The sequence below is a fragment of the Pyrus communis genome, chromosome 10, assembly GCF_041283825.1.
Source record: "Pyrus communis isolate YQ-2024b chromosome 10, ASM4128382v1, whole genome shotgun sequence".
Classification (NCBI taxonomy): domain Eukaryota; kingdom Viridiplantae; phylum Streptophyta; class Magnoliopsida; order Rosales; family Rosaceae; genus Pyrus; species Pyrus communis.
In genome coordinates, this window is record NC_142574.1 from 29,318,119 (window position 1) to 29,341,351 (window position 23,233).

The 23,233-nt window shown below is 36.3% G+C and overlaps 4 protein-coding genes across 5 annotated transcripts; all 4 read left to right on the top strand.

The window, feature by feature from the left end:
• Positions 1-7,007: 7,007 nt before the first annotated feature.
• LOC137728525 (uncharacterized) lies at positions 7,008-7,885 on the top strand. The gene has a single exon (XM_068467289.2). The coding sequence runs from the start codon at positions 7,049-7,051 to the stop codon at positions 7,724-7,726; it is 678 nt and encodes a 225-aa protein (XP_068323390.2). The 5' UTR covers positions 7,008-7,048; the 3' UTR covers positions 7,727-7,885.
• A 1,784-nt stretch (positions 7,886-9,669) lies between these two features.
• Positions 9,670-10,231, top strand: LOC148693853 (uncharacterized). The gene has a single exon (XM_088678124.1). The coding sequence runs from the start codon at positions 9,719-9,721 to the stop codon at positions 10,229-10,231; it is 513 nt and encodes a 170-aa protein (XP_088534250.1). The 5' UTR covers positions 9,670-9,718.
• Positions 10,232-13,563: 3,332 nt separating this feature from the next.
• Positions 13,564-19,476, top strand: LOC137729332 (cellulose synthase A catalytic subunit 8 [UDP-forming]). 2 transcript variants are annotated; one of them, XM_068468252.2, is made up of 13 exons: positions 13,564-13,994; positions 14,515-14,591; positions 14,672-14,726; positions 14,815-14,974; positions 15,601-15,867; positions 15,979-16,324; positions 16,472-16,609; positions 16,864-16,989; positions 17,081-17,293; positions 17,406-17,670; positions 17,764-17,963; positions 18,100-18,453; positions 18,635-19,476. In XM_068468252.2, the coding sequence occupies exons 1-13, from the start codon at positions 13,817-13,819 to the stop codon at positions 19,220-19,222; spliced, it is 2,967 nt and encodes a 988-aa protein (XP_068324353.2). In that variant the 5' UTR covers positions 13,564-13,816; the 3' UTR covers positions 19,223-19,476. The 2 variants fall into 2 exon arrangements, with proteins under 2 accessions (XP_068324353.2, XP_088533202.1); XM_088677076.1 differs by having other exon boundaries at positions 13,618-13,994; positions 14,675-14,726.
• A 988-nt stretch (positions 19,477-20,464) lies between these two features.
• LOC137727491 (receptor-like protein 51) lies at positions 20,465-22,099 on the top strand. Its single transcript, XM_068466343.2, has one exon. The coding sequence runs from the start codon at positions 20,622-20,624 to the stop codon at positions 21,927-21,929; it is 1,308 nt and encodes a 435-aa protein (XP_068322444.2). The 5' UTR covers positions 20,465-20,621; the 3' UTR covers positions 21,930-22,099.
• The last annotated feature ends 1,134 nt before the right edge of the window (positions 22,100-23,233 follow it).

Sequence of the window (23,233 nt, forward strand, 5' to 3'; positions counted from 1 at the left end):
ATCAATAATTAAGCATCGATCAGTCAAAGGAAATAAATATGTACACATCTATACAAACAGTTCAGTGTGAGTGTGACCTTCAATCAGGCACGAATCCAAGATTAAAAAATAGGGTGAGTTGAACCTTTAGTTAATTTTTCCTCGTCTAAACTTTTGACAAAGTCTCATATGTTTTTATGAATTTTTTCAATTTATACAGCCTGTGAAACCTTCTCTTATTTATTTCTTCATCTTCAACTGCAACATCCTCTATATATATATATATATATATATATATATATATATATATTCGGGCGTATGTAAAGTTATTTATATAAAACAATGATAGAAGAGTAGGAGATGAGCTGGTATGTCAGATCGATATCGGGTGGGCAGTAGATGTATCATGTAAAGCAAAGATGGCTGAACGTACTGTTAACATCTCCTCGGGTGGGCTGCAGCGCAACCCAACCAAGGCTGGGTCTGTGCCTGCCTTCAATATACAGTTCCTTGGAAAAAGTTAGTTAGACCTAATATTTCCAAGAAACAAGAAAAAGACAAGAAGAAAGAAGAGGGAGGAGGAAGAGCCTATGGTTAGGAGTACGTGTAGTGTGAACTCTGGATCAGTACTGCCCATTTGGGAACCACCAATTGGTTGAGAGGAAGATGCACGTGTAAACTTGGATTATCTAGTCAAAACGTGACCCAGTCAGCTGGGTGTTTATTTTTTTTTTTCCTGGTAATCTGGAAATACACCAGGGCAGAGCCAAAAAGACAACAGGAACAGAGGACAAACCAAGCTGAAAAACCAAAAAGATTACAAACAACTGAGTGATTCAGGGTTAAAGGCCGACACAATTACTAACAATATGTCACCCTAAACCACTCCAACAACACCTCAGTTTAGTGTGGGCACGGTAGACCATCATCACAGGATAAGAAATATTCTTTTAAAATCTGCTCATGTACTCCTCATGGTGATTTAAATACTATTAGTAAAGGTTTCAGATGAGGATTTTGAGGATTCTATTTGTGAGGATTTTAAAAATTCTCAAATCATGTTTGTTCATTGTATATCGTACGGTCAATTTTTGTCAGATATTATTTATATTTAATGTTAAATAAAAGTATTGAAAATAATTTCTGACCGCACGATATATGATGAACGGACACGATTTGAATATATGGAGAGAATCCTCCTTCGAAATTCAGTTTACACTCTCCAACTAATTGGTCTGCTAATGTGTAATGAGATTCATGTCAAACACGTAAATAATCATATTAAATGATACGAAATATATTTAATTGTTGGGTTACATACATAGGTCAATATGCTATGACAGCATAAATTTTTTTTTTTTTTTGAGTTTTATCTTTAAAATTAATTCACCATAATAAAAGATGGCCCAACTAACTGTAAATTCGTCATTTAGTATTACGATAGATAGAGTGATTTTCTTTTATTATTTATAAGTGAGATTTATTTATTCCCTACCCTTAAAGTAAATAGAATAATACTTGCATTTTCTCTTGTGAGATGAGCTCATGCCCCCACTTAAAAATAACATATTTTCACCGTAGAAATTTTATAATTCAAATTGTTCAAATTTTTAATTTTCATTTAAATATCATCCCTACAAAAGACATTTGAATCGAAGATTATTTAGTCATCCAGATGTATCAAATAAATCAACAAAAGGAGATACCAAGTAACATATTAATGATGAACTGTTCATTTATTTGATACATTCAAATGACTAAACGATATTTGATTTGAATGATTTTTGGTAAGGATAATCTTCACATGAAGGTTAAGAAATTCAACGATTATGATTATGAAATTTTTACGATGAAGATATGTTGTTTGTAAGTGGAGAAATGACGTCAGCCCAAGGAGGGAACGCAAGTATTATCCATATAAATATATCATTGTATTTAAACAAAAAAACTCACATTGTTGTGAAACCAATTATTGAGAGAAAATAAAGAGAAGGCTGGCTAGAAAAGAGAGAAAGAGAGAAGGACATAAAAGAATAATGTGTATTAGTCTTCATGCCTAATGAATTTATTTATGCTAATCATGGCCTAACAAGTAATACAAAGCCTATTAATATTTGATCTCTAATCCTATTGGGAATACTACTCTTAGTTTACACAGTCACACTAGTTATGAAATACTATTCATAACATTCGCCCCTTGAGTGTGTACAACTTAAGAAGTAACTGTATCAAGTCTTCACAATAAGGAGATGGCGGTTGTTGTCCTCAATTCTTGTTCGGAACAAAAAATGCATACGCGAGTCTCAAAGTAAGGATTTGTCTGTCTCTAACATGGACATACTATACATACTTTTATTAAACATATGATAAATAATACTATGTATCCAATAATGGTTCATTTTCAAGTAGTAGTTACAAGCATTTGAGTTCATTAGATACACATAGATAACTAAACGACTTTTAATTTGATTAAATTATTACATATACATTTTGAATGAGAAAATGAACATTTTCAATCAAGACATTTCTACGGCTAATATACTTTAATTACAAATGAGGTGTACAATGTACCTATGAAGTGGATTAAAGTATGCCTTTAATAATTAATAAGTTATTTTCCATGATTGAAATTTACTCGCTAGAATCCAATAAATCGATAGGACAAATATATTGGACTTTCACATATAAGACCTCAATAGCATTGCACTTAAAAATTATAACTCTTCAAACTTTTTTTATTTATAATATTGTGGACTTTACAATGAGGAAATGTACCAAAACTTTGTCGTAATTAAAAAATAATTAGAACATGACTTATGAATAACACATATCACATTATTGTACTGAGAAGATCAAGCTTCAGGCACATGATCAGCAGGATCATAAGTAGCGTGGATCCCCCAAAAAGATGGTGCCAAAAGTGGTCAATCTCGTGACCATGTGCTTCCTTTTTCGTTGGCCCAACAGAACCATACTTTCCTTCAAGCTCCCACAAACAGTCCCTATATAGACAGACAACTTGATCGGTGCAGGCAATCTTGTACCAAATTGTTAGGTTGCAAGTGCATGTCAAAATGTTGCCTCAAGCAATTGCATGAAATCTATTTGTTAAAGCCGTTGGATTTGAGTAATTCAGAAGCAACTATGATTTGCTATAGTTATATCATAGAGTCATAATTGTTACGTGCGCACCCCAGTCATCTAACATGATTAGACGTGCCACCAACAGATATATATCTCAACATTTTTATGACTTATTTAAAAAAAAAAAAATTAATGAAAATGATATGAAAATTTTGAGTTTTAACAAATAAAAAAAAAACAAAACAAAAAAATGTTATAAGTGAATAGTACCATGAATGACTTTTTAGAGTTTAACGTTAAAAGTAAACAATACCTAAAATGTTTCGTGAAGACTCATTCAAAGATATAATTTCACAACAGTTCGATGGCGAGCCAAGTACATAGCAATGGTGGGTTATAGCATAGGGAACCGGATACCCTACTGAGCTTAGAATCCAAATTTCAACGGTCCGGATCCCTTACTCAAGAGAGGTTAAGTAAACTAAACTTAGGAGGGGATTTGGTTCCATAGCATAAGGAGGATTTGAGTTCTTTTACATTAAATATACTAATTAAATGGGCCATTATATAAATGTTTATTGTCCTAGCCCACCTGACTAATGAAAAGTCTGAACCTTATTTGTTTGTTTTTAGTTTTTTTTTTTTAAGAAACAATACTATTTACATTAAGAGATGAGATATGTTTAATCTTATGATGAACTAGTAATAATGTAGTTCAAATTCATCTCTGACGAGAATCAAACCTAAAATCTTGCACTTAAAACTAAAAAAAGAATATTACTAGATTGTAGTATTAAGTGACCTAAATTTGTTTTAAGAAAATACAAAACAATAAAAGTATTTTAAATACTAAAAAATTGATCACTTTTTTTTTTGTTATACAATAGATTTTGTTAGATTAGATAATAGATTAGTTACCGACGGAATTTGAATTTTGCCGTCATGCAAACACTCAACACTTTTTCACCATTGAAGTAAAGGGCCATTTGCTAAAAATAAAAAATAAAAAAAAAAACTTTAATTAGGGGTGTGTCATCCACGGCTAGTAATTTATAGTAGGGGTGTGTTATCCACTAGGGGTGCAACTTGAGTCGGGTTAACCCGAACCCGCTCATGTTCAACCGGACTTTAAATCCGAACAAGTAGGTTTTTTTTTTTTTTAGTTATAACCCACCCAAACCCAACCCGATTTCAACCCATTCATTGATTGGGTTGGGTTGATCTTTTGTCCAACCTAACCCGATTAACCAAACCCGATTGGGTTGAGCTGTGCAACATGCTTCTCAATGACCTTTGCACCTTCGTGGAGGATTCATTAGTGACTTTTGATGGATTATGATAGAAAAGTGCATGGAGTTGCAGAAAGTAATTGTTTTTCTGGTAGCCACACTTTGATTTTTCTGCAGGAGCTTCAAAGGACAAGACTTGAGTTGGGTAATAGCTTTGTTTTTTTGCAGGAACTTCGAAAGACAAGACTTGAGTTGGATATTAGCTTTGGACAATGAAGTGTTCCTCTTTTCTTTTTTTTTTTCTTTTTTTTCTTTTGGTACTAGCTTTGGTATTTCTTGTATTTTAATTCAAACTTTGCATGAACCCAATTAAAACTTGAAAAAGTTGGGCAACCCAATTAAACCCGAACTTGATTAAAATCCAAAAATTTGGTTAGGGTTCCGTTGACCTTCTAACTCGTCCAACCTGCCCAAGTTGCACCCCTACCATCCACACACCCATTTTACTTCTTCCACACCCCTTGTTAATTTCTATTATTTAATCTTCTTCAATTCATCTGATTTGACGGTTGAAAATTAAAAGTGTCAGAGAAGTAAAAAGGGGTGTGTGGATATCACACCCCTTTATAGTATTAAACCACGACTAGTAATTTATATTATTAAATTAAAAACTTCAATGTTATTATTGCCATACATGACTCTTAATAGATTATAGCCTTTCACTGCTCAATTTACTCACTCATGAGTCATGACTCATGAAAGTTGTTTGTCAATTCTATACATAATTACCAGACAAAACTAGACATTTTTGAAGTCTAAAAACCAGTAGCCCACGCCTCACGGTATAGAGACACTCTGATGAAATAAACAAAGGATTAATTCCATTAAGAATTGAATGGCAAAGCTTGAAGAGGTTTTTTTTTTTTTTTTTTTTCACTTGTTGAGTTGTTATGAACAAGATTAATGATATATGTTTTTTTTTTCTATTACCAATTGCAACTTTAAATGTTTTTTTTTTGTTAAATCTATTTGAAAATTTATTTACGCAAAGCTATAAATTTCTTACTTTAAATTATTACTTTTATGTGTACTACTATATAATTATAAATTTTATATTAATAATTTTAATTTAGTTCACTCATCGAATAATTTATGACTCCATCATTACATAGAACAATGCATATATAATAAGTTATACAATTGTAATAAAATTAATTACAATTAGGTATCGAATAGAAATATATGTGAGTCTAACTTAAAATTCCCTTCAACCAAGTAGAGAGAACGTGCAAAGCTATAAAACTACGTTGACATGGTCTTGTGGTTTATAGTGCAGACAAATAATTACGTATCACGTCAGCAACAACTTTTCCATAATCTAGTGTCTCATCTGGTGACTTCCACAATGTTCACAATATAAAAGTTTAACCATATGCATTTATGCTTTGATTTGGCTTTTCTTAAACAGTTGAATTAGAGACATCAATTATTTAGATTAAATTTTGTAAATTATACGAGGTATTTGTTGAGGGATCAGTCCACTAGTTGCTTTGATCTCACTTGGTATTCCTTTTCATTCAAAAGGGACTCAAGCAAGGGTGGAGCCAAGTACAAGATTATCCTTGGCTGTAATCTAGGTAGCTCTTTTGGGTACAAACCAATTATTTCCTATATTTCATTTATTTTTATATTCATCTCACTATTAGCCCATGTATTTTTATTTACTTCATTAATCAATACTATTTATTTTCTAACAAAATCTATTTTACACTTCATATACTATCCATTTATGGTTAATCATGACAATAATTACTCACTCTAATAGTGCTTTTAATTCTTTTCAAAAGCAACTCGTTGCATGTTTCAGTTTTTGAATTATTTTATGCATGACTTTTATCTATTTAATTTTTTTTTATAGTGTATTAACCTTTTTCTGTTTATTTATGTATATATCTGCCATATTAAAGGTTGATGAACATAGAATAATTGGACGAGCTTTGCTTATAAGATTAACGTATAGTCATTTTTTTAAAAACCAACTTTTTTTTATACTTCTTAGCTAGCCCACCGGCCGTAAATTTTATGGCTCCGCCCTTGGACTCAAGAGAAAGCAATATTGTCGCTGGAACTTGATTGAAAATAGTGTTCAGCTGACTTGCATCGATAGACTCCTCAACAGTTGGTTGCGCCCAAGAAAGACACACTTATTTAGTAATACATTACATAGTTTACAAATTTATTCTAAAAAATTAAACCATTACTCATTAGTAAGACTAATGAAAATGGTTTAAAAACTTTGAGCTTTAACGAAAATGACAAAAAAATGTTGTAAGTGAATGGTACCAATATTGACTTTTTAGAGTAAAAATGTGATTTTTCGTTATAATAAACAGTACTGGGAACTTTTCGTTAAAGTCCACTTATTCTTTTCTTAAAGCCGCAAATCAGCACGTCGACAGGGTTTTTTTCTAATTTTTTCTTTTCTTTTCTGAAATCGTTCATATGGCTTTTGAATGTACACTAGACACTTGGCAAATGAAAAGTAAAATCAATCAAAACTAATTATTAAAGAAAGACTCAGATGGAAAACGTGTAATGACATGTTGAATTACTTCAGTAATATCGGGGAAAGACCGAGGGCAATTACGTAAATTAAAAGTAAAGTCTATGTATTTATAAGGCCCTCCAGGGCAAAACACTTGCAAAACTAACAAAGACAAAAATTGTTCTTGTTTTCTTCAGCCGCCTCGACATTGATGGAAGCAGACGAAGTAATGGAACTATACGATTCTTTCTGGTTCGAGTTCCCGATCTTCAAGAAACAACCGGTTTCATTGAACCCATCAAATTTTGAAGAAAACCCATCAAAGCCAGAGTTTTTACGGATTCCAACCAGGCACACCAGGTCCATGAGCGACGAGTTGAGCACCAATACGAGCTTCAACTTGAGCACTCTCTCGCCGGACTCTGCCCTCCACAGAACGAAGCTCTCCACAATTCTTTCCGGAAAAGAAGCCAGGGAAATCGGAAACCCGAAACAGATATATTCAGAAGAAGAACCACAGAAGAAAGTTGATAGGAGGAGGAGAAGAAAGAAGAAGAGTGAGAGCAAGAGCTTGACGGACCTTCAGTTTGAAGAGCTAAAAGGGTTTATGGATCTTGGTTTTGTTTTCTCAGAGGAAGATAAAGATTCAAACTTGGTTTCAATCATTCCTGGGCTGCAAAGATTGGGAAAGAAGGATGATAGCAGAGAGGAGAGGATTGATGAGTCTGCAATTTCAAGGCCGTACCTTTCTGAAGCTTGGGAGGTTAGGGAGAAGAGGAAGAGAGAGAAGCCATTGATGAATTGGAGGTTTCCTGTGTTGGAAAATGAAATTGACATGAAAGACAATCTCAAATGGTGGGCTCATACTGTTGCTTCTGCAGTTAGATGACCAACATTCTGGTTCTAAGATTTTTCGTACTTTTTTTTCTGGTTTGGATTCTGCTTCAGTTTTTTTGACATTTTTTATATACAGTAGATTTACCAAGTCAATCAATATTGTTCTACAACTTGTAAATGTGAATAAAAAGTAGAAACATTTTCATGATCAGATTATGAATATTTGTGCTTAACTTCCTCTGCATTCTTGTTGAGCTATGAGCTCTGTTGCTGCAGGATTGCAAGATTGAATCTCGGCAGAAATTGGTTTCTGGTTTGTGCTTAACTTCCTCTGCATCATTGTTAACATTGTTCATTTAGTTTAATATGAAAATCACGGTCAATCACGGTTCAAAATTAAAAAATGACTGCCAATAATTTGCAATAAAAAATTTATATTTTATTAACAGCTAATTCACGTGGGCTGAGTTATTGGATGGATTCAGTATGACAATGTCACAGGAGGAAAATGTCAACGAAGGCAAATGAATCAATGAGTTAGAGTCGTGTCAAACAACAAAACCCTAAACCCCACGATATAGGGTTTACAGTGAGAAGGTTAGAAAGGAAGAGTGATCTCATCTGCACGATTGAGATTATTTGATTCGAGATTTTGCATGGAAACGATCCGGCGACGATCCGTGTTGCGACTGCACAGGGCCCTAATGAACTAAGGGTATCCAACTGCCACAAATTGCAAGGGGAGTGAGAGGCTGTGCAGGTGCAAGGAAGAAGAAGTGCGTAGCCTTGTTTGGCTGCACAGGATCTTCGAAATCAATGGACCGGCCCTGCAGAATGCGCATGAAATCCCTTAAAGATTGAGCATACAGATAAAATCCAACAAAAAAACACACAAAAAAAAGTATGGTGTAAACGGTGAAACAATGAGCTTGTGGAAATTAGGTAAAATATTATTGAATATATGATGCATTTAGGGTGTGACTACTTGACCCTGAGACCCAGTCATGTAGGTTTATTCACATCTTAATATAATCACACATACAAAAAATGCCAAATATAATCAATATTTCTAAATAAAAAAATCTTTTCCAACAGAAAAAAAAAAAAAAAAAAAAAAGATTCACTTTATCTTTCTCAGCAGCCCCACGCCCTATACGAATTAATTAATTAAATACAGCATCTACTTGACCTGTGTTCTTATTTTATTAACTGTCTAATTCGAATAAAATAAATGTAAAACAAACCAAATTTAAGGGAAGACTCAATTCCAAGGGCTAAGTCTGTAACAAAGAAGGAAGGTCTATCTATGATTCTATGTGTTTATAAAGACTTCCAACTTCCGAAACATATATTTATACCTTGATAAATTAATAACTTATTAATTAATAATAAATTACTTAATTACTTAATCACTTAATGTTTGCTACATTAATAAATTTTACTTAATCTCAAGATTATTAATTTATAGATAAGTTTTTCTTGAAAGTAGGGAATGGTTAGTCTACGTTGTGAAAACCCAAAGGTCAAGAACAATAAACAAAGTCAAATGCTAAGAAGAATATCTTAAAAATGAAAGTTTTAATGAATTCTTCGTCACTTTATTTTTTTTAATAATATCTTATAATGTTAGTATAAAAATTTACGTAAAATTGTAAAATAACAAAAAATTAATAAAGAATTTCACTTTACGAGAGTTTCTCAACATTCTAATAAACAAAATCTTAGATTAAAGTTCCAATACACTTTTACCATTTCCCCAAAAAAAAAAAATCTTCCAAACTAACCATTATTAATGGAATGATATCGTTTCCCACGTAATTTTAAACCGTCGGACAACGTAAAGTCGCCGCCCACTGTTTACATCCCAAATGACCAAAATACGCTCACAGATTGCCTCAGGTGGGGAAAGTCAGTTTGGTCAATCAAAAAACGTACAATGAGAATATTTGAGGTCAGTCCAACGTCCAACTAGAAAGTGCAAGTGTCGTCCAAACACAAGCCTCTGCAGTCTCTGTGCTCGGGCTTTGACTGAGTGTCATTCCTCATGGACTCTTCGCGAGTCGCGGAGAGCTTTGACTCGCTCTGGTTCTTCGGCAACGTCTTCTCGTCCAAACCCATGTCGCCAATTGTTCAAAATCAGCAAACAGAGCCACCGCCAGCGGCTGAAATGTCTATCCCAATGGGCCCCAAAGTTGACGAACCAGACACTGTGGAGCCAGGTTCCGTGCAGTTTGTGGTGGAATATTATGATTCGCAGAGTCAAAGGTCAACGGTGAAGGCAAAGAGAAGGAGGGGGAGGAAGAAGGGTCCGCAGAGAAATAAGAGGAAGATTCTTGGAGAGCTTGAAATGTTGGGTTTCGATGATCGTGCGGAGGAGGTTAGTTATGGAAATTTTTGGTCATCTAATCGGACGGTGAATGGGTTTAACCATCAGAGGTTTGGAAAGTATCTGAGTGCAAATTATGGGATGCCTTCGATCAGTGATAAAATGGCTATGAAAGAGCATCTCAAGTCATGGGCTTACGCTGTTGCTTGCACTGTCGTCGATGTTGATTGATAACCATTTTGTTTTTAGCCTTTTATGACAGTCTAATAACACATTTTAACATTTATCTCGTATGTGACTGATTAAACTGTTTGATTTGGGCTTCCCTTTGACAATGTAATGATTCTGATATGTGATTAAGGTTGTACTAATTTGATTCCAATTGCATTAACAATTTTATTGTCGTTGCTGTCATATTAATTAAGAATTTTATTGTTGTTTCTGTCATTCTTTGATTAAAATAGACATTAGTTTTGTGTCAATTGTTAAGAGGTTCTTGTGTGAGATGATGGGACGAGGTGAGGGGAGGCAAAAACTGAGGCTGGGTGATTGAGGGTGGGGTTGGGAAACTCTTTTGTGTCTAGGTCCGCACGGAAGGAGATGAAAATACTAAACAGAAGAAATCCTGTGCGAGGACACTAAAGAACGAACATAGTCAATATTGAATAAGATGACTGATAATGTATTGATAACATGTGAAAAAGTTTTATTAGCGACGTTTACACTATGGATGCCAGTTTACCAAGGACAGAATTTTCAGTATGATCGTCACACGAGGTGGTACATCATGTGTTCCCATATAAATGGTGAGATATGTGTGTTAAAAAGTTAATAACTTAAAAATTAAAATTTTCCACCATTTACATAAAAACACGTGATGTACCATCCGTGTTCCCATCATAACTAAAAATTTCTCCTTACCAAGGAACATAGTTGGCTTCTTCCTTGGAAATAATCATAGTCAATCACAGTTTAACACGTGTGCAAATTTTCTATTCAACTGGGTCTTATTTTATCCCAACTGCTGTATCAGCCTCCACATATGCATCAAATGAGTCGTCCATTTCTTGTGAAACGATGCTTTTTTAGCAAGGTAGCAACATTGGGAGTTAGATTCCTATTGGCCACAAGTTCAATGCCTGCCTAAGTTTTGGCTTATATAGGACTTAGAAGCAGAGAAGCACTTCTGGGAAACACCATACTAAAAATTCAAAGTAGCCAATACCCAGGGAAATTTCTGTTCAATAGGTCTTGTCAATTTTATGCAGGTACCTATTCAGTTCACGTGTGCTTACAAAATGAAAAAGGGTTCACATGCATAAAATGTTGTTGCAATTGAATGTATTCGACTGCAGAAGATTTGTTCAAAACATGATTCTTTTTTTATGCTTATTTCATACTCGTGCCTTGTCACTAGCCCTCTCAACACGTTGATGAACTTTATTTCCCTCCCAATAGGATGATTATTCTGATAATTTTATTTTTATAAGAAGTTTAAGAACAGAAGAAAAAAAAATCGGTTCAGTGGTTGGATTGATTTTCTTGTACAACTCTTGCTTGCTATTTTTCACTGCAGGCTTAATGGACACAAATAATGGTGAGGCCAAGGAACAGTGTTTTAATCCTGCTTTTGTCCACTCAATAGCAGTTCCTGACATTGATATGTTAGACAAATCAGACAAGGTTTGCGTAGGGGTGATGGTGCAGTTGATGTGATTAATATAGAAGCTGAACTTGCACCCCTGAGGTCAAAAGGTTCTAAAAAACCTTAGAAAGGATCTCAATCAAGATCGAAAGATACTGATCTAGATCAAAACGGAAGGAAAAGGTTGCATTTGGATTACTCATGCAGCGGTCACACAGCTGCCGTCTCATGCGTGTAAGTAATAGACTTAAATGCAGTTCAAGGAAACTTCATTCACGTATTGACTAGTACATGTTATTCAGGGCATTTTCGTTGATAGAGGAAGATTGCCTTGGCAGGTCAACCGGCTCTGCACCACTCCGGCTGATACGGAAAACCTAGTTGTTTGTGATACAACGAAGGTGGTAAAGGTCTGTTCTGTTGCATGGATTAAAGCTGCACAATCAATGACTGGCAAACTCATTCCTGGATATATATATGAAAACTTGTTCACTGTTTTGCATATTGTGCCTTGAAAGATGCAATCTTGAAAATGAGTTCATTATCACAGTAACGTAAAATGCTTAATATAAGAATGTGGAGAGGATTTTACAGGCATCCAAGTGAGTTGGTGAAATTGAAGACATTGAACGCATTCAATTTTCATACCAATTTTTCACATGGGTAAATACAATAATGACATGACAGAATCTCTACTTTTCAAAGTACTTGGCTAATTCTTACACGTCTCACAATTAGAAAAGAGGAGGATGTACTTAAGGACCTTTACCCAATAAACCTGCAAGTTCAAGACCATGCAATGAATTAACTGTGAAATTGTCACCGAATTGGAAGTTGTATGTTTATATCCGATTTATAGTAATTTTGTTGAGAAATGATAGGGAGACTTGCGAAAGTGGAACTCTCTTTGCATTATATGTCCTCTTATATTTTTGACATAATATTTTATAATGTTGGTACGAGAATTGATGTTAAACTGTGAGATGACGAAGAGTTTATAGAGAGTCTCACTTTGAGAGAGTCTCCTTAACATTTCTCAATTTTGTTTGGATGATGTTATCTACGCACTCAATAAAGAGTGTAAAAGATAAAAAAAAAAAAAAAATGTGTGTAACACCACCTTTTTGTGTTTTTTATCTCATCCAAAGTGGAGTAATGTTCCTAGCTGTGTGACAAAATTCAAATGTTTTTTTTTTTTTTGGAACAAATGATAATATTAACGCTGATTAGGTGCGGGAGTGGGTTAAGTCTTGCATAATAATGTGGTTCGAATGTTTGAAATAACACAAATTTGGACGCTTATGATTACTACAAGTACGAATTTAACTGCTAAATCCTTAAAGATTAGGAAAAGTAAAAACGCTAATTAATCTTATCTAAACTACGTATTAATAGAACTTGTTTGCCAACTAAAACTCTAATTACTACTTTATCACCCCTTATTAAAACTGAACAAAAATAAAAATATATAAACAATTTAGTAATTACGTAAACATAAGTTTTGCTGCTTTTTATCGCAAAACATCACAACCAAGTTAGTATAGCATGCTCTATTTAAGAATTAAAAATAAAATAAAAAATAAATAAAAAAAACTGCTCAGCGTTATCCCAATTTTCATAATTGATTTTCTTAAAAATTAAAAAAACTAATCACACTTCCTAATAAAAAAAAAAACAAAATGAATTGTTCACACAGTGTGTGTGTGTGGGCATTTGCTAGTGTTAATTACCAAAGCCATTTTATAAGGCATGCTTGTAGGGCCTTTATTTTGCAAAGTAAGGTAAAAGACACCCAACTCAGTCCATCCGAGGTTTTTGGTGGGAAAATATCAACAGGTCGACAGAGGTCGGTTGGTTCAAGGATGTAACTTGCCCAACCGAAACCTTCCTTAGACTTCCCGCAAAAATTTCAAATCTCATTCCTTCGGGCAAAAACAAAAGAAAAACAATACATAGCTTAAGCTTCCCACCTCTCTCTGCAAAAACAATGACACCAACACCCCAACTTACACACCCTTCCAACCACCACACTCCATCCACCTCTTCCTTATCGCCATTAAAACCAGCAACAGGTCTCAGATTGGCAATTGGAGTGTGACCCCTTTTTCCAAGGATCATTTGGAATTTTGGGTTTCTCTGGAAATTGAGGAAAGGCTTCGAATTTGTCCAAAATGATGCAGTCCGTGGCTCCTGTGTGCAATGTCTGCGGCGACCAGGTGGGGCTTGGTGCCAATGGGGAGGTTTTTGTGGCGTGCCACGAGTGTAATTTCCCCATTTGCAAGGCTTGTTTCGATGATGATGTCAAGGCCGGGCGTAAAGTTTGCTTGCAGTGTGGTATTCCCTATGACGGTATGTCTAGTTCTTGTATTTCTCTGATCTATGTATGTATTTTAAGATGCTTTGATATATGTCTCTACGTTTATTATTCGATTAGATTGGCAACGTTTTGTGATATTTGTACATGAAGTTATGTACCTTCAAGTTGTAGAAATAGTTTGGTTGATCACATTGGAACAACCTTCTAGGATAGTGATCAAGTTCCCACACTCTTGATGGTGGATTAAGATCAAACTTTTTCTCTCTTTGGCTGATTTAGGCAAGTTCATCTTGTGTGTCTGCAACTGCAAAGTTTGGTTCCTCTATGTGCTATTTGGATTTTTGAATTGAAACCCAAATGTGCATAGAGGTGAAAAATCGTTTTAAAATTGCATCCTTTTGAGTTTTCGGAAGAAGATTGAAAAATGGGCTCAATTTTTGGTCTTGATTGATAATTGTGATATCTATGTTTTATACGGGTTGTTACATAATCAAACTCGTGATTTTCATTCTCATGATTCGTAAGCTATATATTGACTCTTAATTTCTTCAGATAACCCATTGGCGGAGTATGAAACAAAGGTGGCAGGCACTCGATCCACAATGGAAGCTCACCTGAATAATTCACAGGTACGAACGTGTATCTACAACGCTGTAATTTTTAAGTACTCTGACAGCTTGCTAATGTTTATACTTTATACCTGTTTCAGCAGGATACAGGAATTCATGCTAGGCATATCAGCAGTGTGTCTACGTTGGATAGTGGTGAGTCATAATTCTTTTCGTGAACGATTTTAGCCCCCTTGTCTCATTTGTACTAATTTACGTTCTTTTCTGTTTGTCATCCTTGAAGAATTAAACGATGAATCTGGCAATCAGATTTGGAAGAATAGAGTGGAAAGTTGGAAGGATAAGAAGGATAAGAAGGATAAAAAGATCAAGAAGAAAAAGGATACACCTAAGGGGGAAAAAGAGGCTCAAATTCCACCTGCGAAGCAGATGACAGAGGAATAGTAAGTACAATCAAATCTTGGGTTTATATATAGGACACTACAAAACAAAAATGATAAAAGCAGTTTCAAAACTATACGGTGCTAGTTTTTTTATTTAGGCTTCGTGTTTTTGATTCTTTTTCCATAACGCTGTTGTCTATGTCATGCAAAGGTTCAGGTGTTCATGAAAGGAAAATCTGTTGTTTTTGGCTTAGACAAGATGAGTTTTACTCGTATGCTGTTATTTCGTATGGATAGTAATCCTGCGATTAGAAATATTAGATACAAAAGAGAAGAAAAAAGCATTCGCACTACCATGCATCTCTATGGGTTAGGTTGAGATAAAAATGTCTCACATAGGTATTGCGATCTTTACATATCGAAATATAAGTAGGTTTTACTCATGGTATTCAGTTTCCTATCTTTCGTATCAGTATCCTAACGATTCTTCATAAACACAGTTAATGAAATGGTTAAAAACATGTTAATATTTTGGGAAGTTTCGGAGTCTAATTTCAAAAGAAAGCAAAAGAACAAATATGCATGTATGAACTTGGATGTGTTCCGACTTCGGATCATATCCAATATGTAACATTTGATGCTTTATTTATTTTGAACTAGTGTGTTGATTATGGCATTCTTTGCAGTTCATCAGAGGCTGCGGAACCACTTTCAGCTGTCGTACCACTTCCATCTAACAGAATCACACCATACCGAACTGTTATAATTATGCGATTGATCATTCTCGCCCTTTTCTTCCATTATCGAGTAACAAATCCTGTTGATAGTGCTTACGGTCTATGGTTCACTTCGATCATATGTGAGATCTGGTTCGCTTTTTCTTGGGTGTTGGATCAGTTTCCTAAGTGGTCTCCAGTTAATCGGACTACATTTACTGACCAGTTATCTGCCAGGTATATATCTTCAACTGATTTTTCTTATGCTTTAACCTGGTTACCAAGGTAGGTTAACTGATGTTTTCCCATTGGATGTACATTGAATGGTTGTATAAACTTCCATGCCAGGTTTGAAAGAGAGGGTGAACCCTCTGAGCTTGCTGCTGTGGATTTCTTCGTGAGTACAGTTGATCCGTTGAAAGAACCACCCTTGATTACTGCCAATACTGTGCTTTCTATCCTTGCTGTAGACTACCCTGTGGACAAAGTTTCCTGCTATGTGTCTGATGATGGTGCTGCCATGCTTACATTTGAATCCCTTGCCGAAACATCTGAATTTGCAACAAAGTGGGTTCCATTCTGCAAGAAATTTTCAATTGAACCACGTGCACCTGAGTTCTACTTCTCACAAAAGATTGACTACTTGAGGGATAAAGTGCAACCATCTTTTGTGAAGGAGCGCAGAGCGATGAAAGTAAGTACCTAATGGCCGAAGCTTCTTCTAATTGCAACTGAATACTCATGATAATATGATATCGAAATCAAATGGAAGCAATCGTACTAGTTGTTTGTCTAAATATCAAAAAGCTTTTGTTAATTATAACTTCATAACTTTTTACAGAGAGATTACGAAGAGTTCAAAGTGCGAATGAATGCTTTAGTAGCAAAGGCTCAAAAAACACCAGAAGAAGGATGGACTATGCAAGATGGAACTCCATGGCCAGGAAATAACTCGCGTGACCATCCTGGGATGATCCAGGTAGACAGATCCCCTATGGTTTATTTAGTTCAATTTTTGAAAATGTTATACTTCTCTAACGAGCCCTATATTCTTTTATGATCTAAACAAAATCTGTCCAAGTCAAGTACAGATCAATTGAGCTATAAAATAACTGGAATATATGATTAAAAACTCTGTTCATCTGGGAAAACCATGATTTTAAAGTTACAGTAGTGATACCTTATATTTTGAAAAGCGTTTTGAAATGTAACGCCTCCTTTTACCCTTCTCAGGTGTTCCTTGGACATAGCGGTGCTTATGACATCGAGGGAAATGAACTTCCTCGATTGGTTTATGTCTCGAGAGAGAAGAGACCCGGCTACCCACATCACAAGAAAGCTGGTGCTGAAAATGCTTTGGTATATATACATGCTATAAGAGTGATAATACCCCATCCGAGTGCTCTAAAATTCCATTTTTAACTTGCTTGATTTGATTGGCTTGATACAGGTAAGAGTGTCTGCGGTTCTCACAAATGCCCCATACATCCTCAACCTTGACTGTGATCACTACGTTAACAACAGCCAGGCAATTCGTGAGGCAATGTGTTTCTTGATGGACCCTCAAGTCGGTCGAGAAGTATGCTATGTGCAGTTTCCTCAGAGGTTTGATGGTATTGATCGCAGTGATCGATATGCAAATCGCAACACAGTTTTCTTTGATGTGAGTTCAAAGCTATCATACATATCCCGACATTTTGACAGTAACCTTACATTTCCTGCACAATTGTAAATAACTATTCAAGTTTTGAAAATATACAACTCTCTAATTTCAGGTTAACATGAAAGGACTGGATGGCATTCAAGGTCCAGTATATGTGGGGACAGGATGTTGTTTCAACAGGCAAGCACTTTACGGCTACGGTCCTCCTACTATGCCCACCTTATCCAAGGCTGCTTCCTCATCCTCCTGCTCATGGTGTGGCTGCTGCTCTTGTTGCTGTCCCTCCAAGAAGCCCTCTAAAGATGTGTCAGAGGCTTATCGAGATGCAAAACAGGAGGAGCTTGATGCTGCCATTTTTAACCTTCGTGATATTGACAGTATGTCACTAGACCTTCATTGAAACTGGATTTAGACAAATGGCCTGCAGTTGGGCTTTCAGTATATAAAAGATATTGTGCTTTCTTATGCAGATTATGATGAGCTTGAGAGGTCAATGCTGATCTCTCAGACGAGCTTTGAGAAAACTTTTGGCTTATCATCTGTATTCATCGAATCTACGCTAATGGAGAATGGAGGAGTGGCCGAATCTTCCAACCCTTCAACATTGATCAAGGAGGCGATTCACGTCATTAGCTGTGGTTATGAAGAGAAGACTGCGTGGGGAAAAGAGGTAGGGTACTATTCAACTTTTTGTAGAACTACTTGATCGGAATGTGAAGTTTTAGAAGCTTATTCATGAATTTTGGCTGCTACTCAGTAAGTAGTGTTCTTCTATTTAAATGATTTATATTCTTTTGTTTCCACAGATTGGTTGGATATATGGATCAATCACTGAGGATATCTTAACCGGTTTCAAGATGCATTGCCGCGGATGGAGGTCAATTTACTGCATGCCCTTGAGGCCTGCATTCAAAGGGTCAGCTCCCATTAACCTTTCTGATCGACTGCACCAAGTTCTTCGGTGGGCTCTGGGTTCGGTGGAAATTTTCCTCAGTAGACATTGTCCTCTCTGGTACGGGTTTGCAGGAGGCCGCCTCAAATTGCTTCAGAGAATGGCATATATCAACACTATTGTTTACCCCTTCACATCCCTCCCTCTCGTCGCTTACTGCACACTCCCTGCAATATGCCTTCTCACAGGAAAATTCATCATCCCAACAGTAAGTTTTTTCTGCATTCATTGTCTTAGACTGACGTAATAAAGCGCCTCCCGCGCTTGTGGAAAGGCTAACACATCAGTAGTTTTAAACTGTTGAATCGTTGAATGTGTTTCTTGATACCAAAGAAACTCGGTCACTGCATTTATCGAGTTAAGAATAATTCCTTTGATCTTTGATTCAGCTTACAAACCTGGCAAGTGCCCTGTTTCTTGGCCTCTTCATCTCCATCATTGCTACAAGTGTGCTTGAGTTGAGGTGGAGTGGAGTCCGCATTGAGGACTTATGGCGTAACGAGCAGTTCTGGGTGATCGGAGGTGTTTCAGCCCATCTCTTTGCCGTCTTCCAAGGTTTCTTAAAGATGTTGGCCGGAATTGACACCAACTTCACCGTCACAACCAAATCAGCTGAAGACACAGAATTCGGAGAGCTCTATCTGATCAAATGGACCACACTTTTGATTCCCCCAACTACACTCCTCATCATCAACATGGTTGGTGTTGTTGCAGGATTTTCGGACGCCCTTAACAAGGGATACGAAGCTTGGGGGCCACTTTTCGGGAAGGTTTTCTTTGCCTTCTGGGTGATTCTTCATCTATATCCCTTCCTCAAAGGTCTCATGGGACGCCAAAACCGGACTCCAACCATCGTTGTTTTGTGGTCAGTGCTCTTGGCCTCTGTCTTCTCCCTTGTTTGGGTGAAGATAAATCCATTTGTGAGCAAAGTGGACAGCTCAACGCTTGCTCAAAGCTGCATTTCCATAGACTGCTGAGAAATTACGACAAAGTTTTCCACGATGTTGCATTCGTTATAGTTTGAATGCGAGGAAAAACTCGATTTCTGGGAATCACAAACGAGTTCTCCTCTCTTTGTAGTTTAGAAAGATTTGTAATGATTTTCGTTTCCTTTTTCTTTTGGATTTTGACAATCACTGTGTAAAGATTTAAGCATTGCTGCCCTACCATATCAGTGTAAAAAGATGTTGTAATTGTAATGAATTGACACATATGTAAGGTGCTTTGTCCATTGCATTTGTAAGTATTTCTTTTCTAAACTCCTTGACGATGTGGAGGAAATTTTTTGTTTGGCACTTTGACCACGTCATCTGCAGAGCAACTTTTACAAAATTAGAGGACGTTATATATTTTAGACATTTAGTTACACTTGGTGCAAGATCTACCTTAATTAAGCAGCTCTATCGAAGTTTTCCTCCAAAGTTATTATGAACCTAGGGTACAGTTGCTCCACAAACTCACAATGGTGTGGACTGAGTAGGAGTTACTCCATCCCATAAACGTGCTGCGGCAGCCATACGAGCTATTTGGCCGCTGCCTTTTAACGGAAAACTAAATTTTTGAAAGGATATTGTCAGATTAATAAGCCATTTACTTACTGGTTACTATTTGATTAATTACTGCATTAACATGTTCTTGTATTTAAATTTTAACATGAGCACATTTGATGTATGATTTTGAGTTGTTTATAAAAAATTTTGTTTGAAGGGTATTTCTAACCAATTATTTTTTGTGAAACTTGTGACACCAAAAATCATTGTTCAAAAGCCTGCCGATTTTATATAGAGAGATTGTATTCACACATCCTAAGTTACTTCTCCCACATCCTTTTAATTTTTTAATATTTTCTACACATCACTGGTACTCGGTAAATAAATATTAAAAAAATTAAAAGAGTGTGAAAAAAGTAATTTGGGATGTATGAATATAATATCCCCTTTATATATTAGATTTACATACTCAACCGGGTTATACTTTTCATGCAAGCAACCACTCTTATTTTTCATAATTATTGTTGCAAAAAGAATAAAAGTGAAGAAAGTTGGTAGATTATTATTATTTTCTTTGCCTACAAGGGTGTTAGTGGCTGCTGGTTTAAGTTCTCATTTCATTGTTCTCGAGAAGGGATTTTTCATCATACTCGAAACATCAACATGCATTATATGCAAGCAAAAAGGCATATGGCATATCAATTTAAGTTTCAAATACACTAAAAAAATCTCTTGTTTCCAACCTCTTTCAATTTTTTTTCTTTTTATAAAACCCAAGTTCTTCCATTAGTACACACACTTAATTCCTCACACAAATACACACTCCCACTCTTCCCCATCACACAAGATCTCTCTCTCTCTCTCTCTCTATTTCTGTCTCTCTAAAATGGAACCACCACCGTCGCTTCTCACTCTACTTCTCCACCTCCTCCTCTCCACCACCGCCCTCTCAGCCACAGCACCACTCCCCCCAACCTCATCTCCCACCTCCTCCCCCACCCCACCAAACTCCACCACCTCACCATCCGCACCATCTTCAAGCACACTCGACCCTAAGCAACTCAGAGCCCTCCAATCCCTCAACATTCCCACCTCCAAAGACCCCTGCACAAACCCCTCCATCCTCCCCCAAAACACCACCGGCTGCGACTCCTCCAAGCCCTTCCGCCACCTCCTTTCCCTCCGCCTCGTCAACTGCTCCGACGACGTCGCCCTCTCCTTCACCGCCCTCAAATCCCTCTCCACACTCCAGTCCCTCCAGTTCCTCAACTGCCCCATTGCTCCAATCCGCTTCCCCGCCGACCTTGTCGCTTCCCTCCACTCCTTCACCTGCATCAACTCCCTCCGCCGCCTCACCGGCGTCTGGCTCGCCCGCCTCCAAAACCTCACCGATCTCACCGTCTCCAACGTCCAAGTCAATGCCTCCGGACCCTTCGTCATCCTCGGAAACTTGAAGAAGCTCAGGTCAGTCACCATCTCCCACGCCAATTTAACCGGCAGCATTCCGAAACACATGAATTTAAACCTTACCCACATCGATTTTTCCGGCAATAAACTTCGGGGGAAGATACCCAGTTCCCTCACACTCCTCGAAAACCTCGAAACCTTAAACCTTTCCTCCAATTCCATCAATGGCGAAATACCCACTTCGTTCGGGAACCTGATTTCGCTAAAGAACGTGTCTTTGTCCTCAAATTCTTTATCCGGCGCCATCCCGGAGTCGATTTCAGCAATCCCGGACTTAGTTCATCTCGATCTGAGCTCGAATCAGCTCAACGGAACAATCCCGAAATTCCTCTCCGACATGAAGGGCTTGAAGCACTTAAATCTCGCAAACAACGAGTTTCACGGGGTCGTGCCGTTCAATGCGTCGTTCATTAGCAGACTACAAGTGTTCAAGATTAGCGGGAACAGCAACCTCTGCTACAACAACTCTGTTCTGTCGTCGAAACTAAAGCTGGGGATTTCTCCCTGCGACAAACATGGACTGCCCATGTCGCCGCCGCCGGCGAAAGGCGATGATTCGTCGGCGGATGGCAGCACTAATTCGGACTATGACGACAGTGATGAGGATGATCAGAAGAAGGATCGACAACATGGGCCAAATAAGGTTGTTCTTGGTGTGGCCATTGCGCTTTCTTCTCTTGTCTTCCTCGTTATTTTCTTGGTTCTTCTCTCGAAATGCTGTCGTTGAGAGTTGATCAAGCTTGAAACTGCACTTTGTTGATTTAATTTTAGGGACATATTTTCTGCATACATTGTTTCTCCTTCTGCGAGGCTCCTTTGTTTCTCTCTGGATTTTCATTTGATTTAGTCAATCCAACGGTCGGCTACTATATTTTGTATGTAATCTTCCTTCCTTCAGCCACAAGCATTTACTTATTCTCACTTTTTATTAAATTTATACACAAAGTTTTGAAAACTAAAAAAATATGAAAGTTGATAATTAATTTATTACTTACACGTTAAACATACTTATTCTTATTGGTGACACATCATTTAATTTGCAAATTTAATTTCCCTAACATTACCCTTTCATTAATTCCGCTTTCTCTAAGTTTCATTTCTTCTTTTGGTTGTATATATTCGTAGCACGTTCATTAATGATAAATTTGGATTTGATTTGATTAAATGTACTTTTGTTTTGGTAAAATTGGGTCCTTATATGCCTCTTTTGGAATTCAAATAATGGTGGCAGTGCAATGTGGGTTCGGGTAGTTGGCCAATATAATAACCACGAAAGTGGTTCAGTGAAAAAGTATGGACAACAACTTCTTAAAGCAAAAAAGGGAAAGTCTTGGGTTCAATACTTTGTAAGTTGTGAATCTGCTTGATTGTGACTACGGGTATGATGTAATTCCCAAATAGCATAGCCTCCTACGAGCTCGAAAGTAGTGGATAACTGTGGTTGTCCCCCTTAAAAAATAAAAATAAAAGTTGGCCATAATAGTATACCACTCCCCCAAAAATCAAATACAAATTCCAAATTAGAATGAATGAGGGTTGGCTTGGGACAACATGTTTTAAAAAAAATGGTTTTTTTTTTTTTTTTTTTTTTTAAAGCATAGTAATCATTGCCTATTTAATGAAAATTTTAAATGATAAGTATACTCCCACATAGTTTACAAAATTACAATCATTGCCTTTGCATTATTCTCTTTAACAATTATTATATTACAATAAATACTATATCATTTTTAGTTATTTAATATATTCACAACAATTTATATAATAGTTTACCAAACAATCAAACATCATATTTTTTTAGGAAAACTAACGAAAAGTTCAAAAAAACTTTTATTTTAATGAAAAATAACAAATAAAAGTATAGTGAATAGTACTAAGAAAAAGTAAAAATGTGGTTTTTCGTTAAAAATGAACAGTACCATGAGTGTTTCGTTAAAACTCTTTTTTTTTTTTTTTTGTTAAAAGCACTTTTACAAAAAAAAAAAAAATATATATATATATACACACACACACCAAACTGTCAATAACTTT

Coding starts and splice junctions, on each gene's coding strand:
- LOC137728525 (XM_068467289.2), top strand. CDS start 7,049: ATGGAAGCAGACGAAGTAATGGAACTATACGATTCTTTCTGGTTCGAG.
- LOC148693853 (XM_088678124.1), top strand. CDS start 9,719: ATGGACTCTTCGCGAGTCGCGGAGAGCTTTGACTCGCTCTGGTTCTTC.
- LOC137729332 (XM_068468252.2), top strand. CDS start 13,817: ATGATGCAGTCCGTGGCTCCTGTGTGCAATGTCTGCGGCGACCAGGTG. Junction 15,868..15,978: donor ACTGACCAGTTATCTGCCAG/GTATATATCTTC, acceptor CTTCCATGCCAG/GTTTGAAAGAGAGGGTGAAC. Junction 17,671..17,763: donor TAACCTTCGTGATATTGACA/GTATGTCACTAG, acceptor TTTCTTATGCAG/ATTATGATGAGCTTGAGAGG.
- LOC137727491 (XM_068466343.2), top strand. CDS start 20,622: ATGGAACCACCACCGTCGCTTCTCACTCTACTTCTCCACCTCCTCCTC.